A 7,610-nucleotide genomic window follows, 5' to 3' on the forward strand; every position below is an offset into this window, starting at 1 on the left:
TGGATATGTAAGATAACTACCTACATTAACAGTACCATTTTTACAAGTCTTAAATTCAAATAACTTAAGATGCTCTGTATTGCTGGGAATTTTAAAACAAGTTTTACCTGTGAAGTACTTCTGTAATTTACATATTTCAAAAATACAAGAATCCTTACTCCAAATATATTACACACATAAAATATGTACAGCCTTTATATCTACAAAGCATTTAATAAATATTTTAAATGGGGGGGTCTTTCATTAAATGGCGGTAAAGGTTTCTGAAAGATAGAATGAGTATAATATTCCAAAATAGCTCACTTTAACCATGTCAAAATATACTGCAATTTCTCCAGATCACTTCTCATTGGTTGATACATACTTCCAAGTTAATACAAACTATGGAACACTTTTTAAAAAGGTAATAATTTAAAATCTAATTCTAAATGAAAAACTTTATTATACTACAAGAATGTTATAAAGTTTTGATCAGCTACTTTACCTGGGCTCCTTCTCCATGGTATAAGCAATTCACCACATTGTCTAGAAGGTTGATATCCAGTTTTTGGCTGAAATCGAGCAGCTGACGAGCTGCATGGTCTGCTAACATTGTCATAATTGCTGGCATAGATTACTGTAAATAAAGAAAAAAATTTAAGGTGCCTATGAAGTTTTGATATTACCAGTCAAGAACTTTCTATTCATATAATTTTACTTCAACCATGTTCTTGCAAATATTTTAACAAGTATTTTAAAGGCTACCTAAATAAATAGTAAAAGCAAATAAGTGGTGAAGATACTGTAACTGCTTTAGTTATTAAGATCTATTTTAAGACCACAGAAAACTCTTACTGTTCTACTCATATTTAAAAAAAAGTTACCCCTGGGGGTGTCTGCTAGCTTAGTGGGTTAAGCATCTGACTCTTGATCTCCGCTTAGGTCCTGATCTCAGTTTGTGAGATTGAGCCCAATGGAGCTCTACGTTATCCGTGCAGAGCCTGCCTCTGATTCTCTCTCCCTCTCTGACCTTCCCTTGCTCATGCATGTGCGCACTCTCAAAATAAACCTTAACTATAAAAATAATTACTCCTAACCTATTTTACTTTATTTTTTAATAAATCTTTTTTATTGAGACAGTGGGAGTGGGGGAGGGGCAAAGAGAGGGGGACAGAGGATCCAAAGCTGGCTCTGCGCTGACAGCAGCAAGCCCAATGTGGGGCTGGAACTAACAAAGTGAGATCATGACCCAAGCTGAAGTTGGATGCTCAACTGACCAAACCACCTAGACACCACCCCCAACCTATTTTTAAATGAAACTATTAGGAATTTATGGCCCTAAAAATCGATACAGTTCGAAGTCTTAATCTCAAATTTTTAGGTACAGATGAAGTTTAAGTGGATTTCCCCTTTCCTAACTAAGTAGGGTCTTTTAATTCGGTAAAACTCCTTTCCCTGCATTGCATGTTACCTTAATTTTTAAGATATGCTGGGAAGAACAGGAAGATGCTAAAAGTTAAACATGGTATACGAGTTTTCCTACTGTATATACCAATAATTAGCAAGAACCACAAGTCAATCAAATATGGTACCCTTATATTCAACAGAACTTAAAATTTTTATACTCAGTCTACTTATACATTTATACTCAGTATACTTATACTTAAAATTTTTATATATATTTTGTTTCTTTCAACCCTCAATGATTTTGGAGATTAAAATTACAAGTGTACAAATTCCTTGAACATATGTATGTCTAAAAAAATACTTTATGATATGTCAGAAGAATTTTTTTCTTAACTTCCAGGTATTCATTGGCAAGGTGAAAAGCTATAAAAGCCTGCCAACTATTTGCCAAATAAATACAAATTCTATGATAACAGAAAAATGAGCTTCTTCACCTCACATAATATACTGGCTAAAACCTACCAGTTCATATGCAACGTTATCTTTTTAAGAGGATTCTAATCAAGATGCTGGCACACATTCACATTTTTATTGCCCAGCATTATAAAGATCTTTCCTTTGCTTTTTCTTCAAAGCCAGTGCTACTCAAGGTCTGACTGACTAAATCAGTACTCCTTAACCTTTTTGGGCCAAGATGCATTACAATCAGAAGAACATGATGGTGCCTGCCAAATTTTAAAAACTCACAATATTGTATACAATTACAGAAAATGCAGGACATCTTGAAAGCCATGCATGAAACCTCAGGTTAAGAACCCCTGGTTTACTGTAGTTAGACCTAAAAAGGTCAGATGGTCACCTCCACTTCTCCCCCTCTTAAAAACTTTCCAGGATAAGGAAATGGGTGGGTGGCTTGATTATGTTTGTACAAAGTAGGTTGGTAGAAAAGAGACATTATTTCTTGGCTACTTGATAGCGATTTAAAAATGTTCGTAACAATGGCAGCAATTTCAATTTTAACTCAAATGTTTTACTTAATGATAATGCCAGTTACAAAAAAACCCAGAAGTGTAAAAAATGAGTCAGTTAAGTTACAGATGACGTAAAAATGAAGAGTTCAAGGATTTTTATTCCTCTGACGCCTTTCAGCCCATTACTGACAGCAAAAACTCATAAGATTTCAAAAATTTTTATAGCATTTATTTAAGGTTTTCAATACAAACAGAATACCTGACACACATTAATGAAAATCTTTGCTCTAAATACTAAAATACTAATATCAAAGCAAAAATATATATATTCCACCAACAAACGTAAATTTCCTCGCTTCAAGTACAGTAAGATCAGAACAGTCTAAAAATTGAGGCTGAAAAACAATGCCCCCACAAAGCACCAAGATGTACAGAACAAAAGTTTTCAATTTTTGGTTAAAAACTGAACGAACTTTTCTAAGTAGTCCTATCATAATTTAATAACCCAAACAAAAAGAACAATTTGACTGTAAAAAGTTTCACTTTCAAGTACACTGTCCTTACAGAGTTCTTCTGGATAAATTCTTGTGAAAAATCAGGGTTAGAATAGGAGCTTGTGTTAAATACAGTAGTTTGCCATCCTTAAAACTACCGACTGTCTTCGAAATGACCTACCTATTCTTGAACTGTACAGAAATGGCGGCTTTCTGGTCAATGCCAAGCACATTTAGTCCCCCAAATCAAACAGCTTCCAAAACATTCTTTCCACTAACAGCAGTGTCCCACACGCTTACGATACACAATCAGCCCGATAGCAAACAGCCATCGCTGGAGAGGTGAAACCACAAACGCTTTCTTTTCTCCTTGGGACACTCAATCCTAAAATCCACTCACTGGATAGCATATACAAGGGATTATCCAGCAATGTGACTCTACAAGTGACTACCAAAATACCTTCAGTGCCACTTCAAACTGAAAAAGCAAGCAGCTACACACTGCCAGCTCCCATCCAAACTATAACCGTTGCTTTATGATTACTAAGTAGTAGGTCAAAAAACAAGTCGCTACAAGGAGAGACTGCTACTTAGATGTGTGGGCAATTGCCTGCTTCATTCAGTAGAAACACACCTCACTAAGGCCCGCCCTCCCCTCGCTTCCCACCCGAACCGATTTGCAGCACTTCTAACTATAGCATACCGGAGCACGCACTCACCCCGCCCATACTCGGAGGAGGCATTTAGACCAGGCGCCTGAAGTTCACCGCCCCATTCTCCATGCAGCATGGCCTCTGCGTGATCAGAGGAGGTCCGGGGTGGGCAAATCTTTAAAGCTTCCTCTACTACACCACTTCTTCCCACCCACCCCAAACTCGAAGACCTCGAAATGAAGGAGAATCAGGGCATCATCCACCGTACAAAGCCAGCAGCAAGCGATTCGATCACTTAACACACTCAACACCCCCCCCCCCCCAACAAACTACAGCACGGAATCCCAATTGCAGGACTCTGAACAATCAACTAACCTCTCCTACTTCTAATCCTACCCTGCAAAAAACCAGAAAGATTTTGAGTTTCCTTGCAGGAGGAGGAGGGACTCAACGGCCCCTCCCTCCCCCGATCCCAAGCTCTCCACCGAGGGGCCACGTGATGCAGGCGGACGTTTCAATGCTGCTGCACTAAATATTTCTGGAAACTTCCACTCCTAATAATTTACAGAGATGTTCCTGAAATCACCCCAACTTCTCCCCAGCCCCCTGGGCTGGGGAAGCCCTTCCACCCCCACGCCGGCTCCACTTCACTATCACACGCTCCTCGCCTTCCTCCACCGCCACCCGCACACGCGAATAACCCAGCAAGCGCTACCCTCCCGCGGCCGCCTCCCCGCCTCCATCCCCCAGCGGCAGAAGCGGCTCCATTCAATCGCAGGCTCTGCTGTGGGCCCGCCGCCGCCTCCCGGGCTCGCCTCCCGCGGCCGCCGCCGCGCCCCACGCCGGCCTCCTCCCGCCCGGCCGCCGCCCGACCCTCGGCCCTGAAGACACAGTCTACTTACCCAGAGATTGAACCAACTGCTTCTTCTTTCCTTGTCGGGGGATTAGGGCGAGGGAAGGTGGGGAGGGGGGAGAGGGGAGGAAATCAAGGTGGGTTTCAGTTTTCCCACCTTAAAAAAGGAAATTAAAAAAACGAAGAGGATAAGGGCAAAAAAAAAAAAAGCTCAACAATATTTACTATTTCAGGGACACCCCCCACGACACACACCCACCCGCCCCCCCCCAAAAAAGAAGGGGAATTAATCCGTGGAATAAATGCTCGCGCCTGGCTGGGGAGTGAGGGAAGGGGGAGGGGAAAGGGGTCAAGTCCCAAAGATTCAGCCCCAGGGGGACCCTCCAGCCACAGGCGGCAGCAGGAGCGGCAGGAGTAGGGGGTATAGAGTCCACAAGGTCGGGGGACGCTCTGCTGCCAGTTGCAGTCCGACTCCCCCCTACCAAAATACGGCTCCCTCTCTCACGCGGCTCCGGCGCTGGGCCCCCCCACCCAGGCTCGCCTAAACTTTCCCCCCTTCTCCTGCTCCTCAGCGACTGGTGGTTCCCCCCTCCCCCTCTGGGTGGTTGCACGGACTGCAGCAGCAAAGACTGGAACAGGCACCGCCGCCGGGGCTGTAGCTACTGTTGCTCTTGCTGATGCTGTAGCTCCCGCTGCTCCTGCCGCGGCCGCTGCAGCCGCTTCTCCCCCTCCTCCTAGTGCCTCAAACTCGGAACCGGTTGAAACCGGTTCAGACTGGGAGATTCCATCTCGGTTGAGTTTTCAGCCCATGGCGCCGCGGAGCGTTTGGAACCTGGGCCTCCGCCCCCAGCCCGCTTGCCCATTGGCCGGTTCCAGCCACTGCCGCGCCATCAGCCTATCTCTTATTGGCCAGATCCCCCGTCAATCCCACCTCAAGTCTCCACACGAGCCCGCCGCTTCGGCCCCCGCCTCTTTCCAGCAGCGATTTGCCTGCAGAGTGGGGGAAGGGAAGTGGGGCGGGTCGAAAAGGAGTGAGGAGGGGGGTAGAGGAGGAGGTGGGACGGAGAGCTGTGCCCAGCGGAGAAGAGAGCAAAGAGAAGCCGCGAGGAGGATTGGTTCGAGCGACCTGTCAATCAAACGCAGCCCGCCCTCGACTTCCCGTTCCCCTCCCGCTGCTCCCCCTCCCAAAGCTCAGCCCTCAGGCCCGGCCTTTCCGATCCGCTCATTGGCTGGCGCCTTTGGTGACGGAGAGGGTGGGGCGCAGCTCGTGAGCTGGTGGCGGCGCGAGTTTGAGCGCGGCGCGCGGCTGCAGTCGCTCGGCTTTCTCCGGATCCGCGCTGGCCCGCCCCTGCCTGCTCCCGCCAACCTGCGGGGCCCGAGCCCGCAGTGACCGGGACCCACCTCCTCGCAGCGCTTTGAGAATGGAGAGCACACTCAGTTGTTTTTTTAATCGAGGAGGTGGAGATGGCAAAAAAGAGCGAAAGGAACGCAGGGGAGGGCAGTTGTAGGCCTCGGACTTCTCATCCATTTCAAAGGCCTACGTTTGGGGCCAGGGAGTTGAGGGGGAGAATAACCTTGAAGGAATTTGGGGTGAGATATGGGGGCGTGCACTCTTGGTGCCTGGTGATCTTCTCAGAGTCTCGGAAAAGGTACCTGAGTGGTTCTTGAACAAGGCTCCTTCAAATTTTAACGAGGTGTCTCCAGGCTGGAGTTTGCTCCAAGGACTAACCCTTCCTAGAAACTAAGACACTAACTATAATTTCCGTAGTTGGTGTAACCGGTATTTTTGCTGGGTTAGGGTGCATGCCAACAGCTTCCCACCAGGTGCCCTTGACTTTTCTTTTCAACATAGCTGCCCTTCACATTCTTCATCATCCCAAATAGTGACTTTCCCTGAAAGTCACATGCACGTGGCCTTTCACGTGGTTGCCTCTCGTTTGTCCCCAACTGCCCTCCAAATCAGCTTTACTGATTTTTCTTAAGAAACATAAAGTAACCCACCAAAATCTTCTAGGCCCATTGTGCCACCGAGAGGTTTAATCATGATTTATTAAGCCACAATTTCAACAGCAAATATTCATTACAATCAACAATAGCTAACACTAATGCACTACTTAAGAAAAACTCCCTCATTCTCACATAAAGAAAAATTGTAACTCAACTCTTGGATTTACCAAAATAATATTTTACCAACATAATATTTCACACCTAAGATTTTTACTCACTGCCTAACTGAATAATATCAAACCATAATATATAACATACACTAGTCATTTGGAATACTTCTATTACAACTGGACAACTGGAGCTGTCCTTTTTTTAAAAAATTTTTAATGTTTTCATTTATTTTTGAGAGAGAGAGAGAGTGGGAGAGGGGCAGAGAGAGGGAGACACAGAATCTGAAGTAGGCTCCAGGCTCTGAGCTGTCGGCACAGATCCCAATGTGGAGATCAAACCCGTAAATCCCAAAATCATGACTTGAGCGGAAGTCGGACACCTAACTGACAGCCACCCAGGCGCCCCTGTCCTGTTTTTTAAAAACTTTTTCCTTCCACATTTTCAGCTCTTGTACCAGGCCACTTTTGTTGTTGTTGTTAGGTGGCAGAATAATAGGAATAAAAACTGGGAGTGAGAACTGGCTTTACTCAGAGTGTGCCCTTGGGCAGGTCACTTCACCTCTTTGGGCTTCGGTTTCCTTCTCACGCATCTCACCCATTTAATGAGGCTGACATCATCAATGCCTGTCTTATCCATGTAAGGATCAAATGGGTATGAAGAAGCAGTGTGACCCATAAAGTACTGTGTGGATTGTAAAGTTCAAATAGTCTCGGTTTGCTGTCCCTTTGTTTTTTTTTAATTTTTTTTTTTTTAACGTTTATTTATTTCCGAGACAGAGAGAGACAGAGCATGAACAGGGGAGGGGCGGAGAGAGAGTGAGACACAGAATCTGAAACAGGCTCCAGGCTCTGAGCTGTCAGCACAGCGCGGGGCTCGAACTCACGGACCGTTAGATCATGACCTGAGCTGAAGTCGTATGCTTAACCGACCGAGCCACCCAGGCGCCCCTCCCTTTGTCTGTTTTTATCCCATCTTTAAATCATACCTCCCTAGGAGGTCCTCTCTGTGAATCAGATATAAAAATTTAGCCCATCATTTTTGCCTGGAGTTAACCAAAATGGAGTTATTTAATATCAACTTGTTATTAACAAGTGTAAAAAGAAGTGACAGGAGCAGATATTTGATGACTGTATTT

The 7,610-nt window shown here is 45.0% G+C and overlaps 1 protein-coding gene across 1 annotated transcript in view; it reads right to left on the minus strand.

Annotated features, from left to right (window-relative positions):
• The window catches only part of XPO1 (exportin 1), a 44,572-nt gene extending 40,013 nt beyond the window's left edge, over nt 1-4,559 (minus strand). The window contains exons 1-2 of the mRNA XM_027072385.2: nt 4,407-4,559; nt 485-616 (exon numbers count right to left, since the gene is read on the minus strand). Of these exons, the coding sequence (XP_026928186.1) occupies nt 485-610 (126 nt within the window). The 5' untranslated portion in view covers nt 611-616; nt 4,407-4,559. The remainder of the gene's footprint in view (nt 1-484; nt 617-4,406) is intronic.
• Between the last annotated feature and the right edge of the window lie 3,051 nt (nt 4,560-7,610).

This window comes from Acinonyx jubatus, chromosome A3, assembly GCF_027475565.1.
Source record: "Acinonyx jubatus isolate Ajub_Pintada_27869175 chromosome A3, VMU_Ajub_asm_v1.0, whole genome shotgun sequence".
In the NCBI taxonomy this organism is placed as follows: domain Eukaryota; kingdom Metazoa; phylum Chordata; class Mammalia; order Carnivora; family Felidae; genus Acinonyx; species Acinonyx jubatus.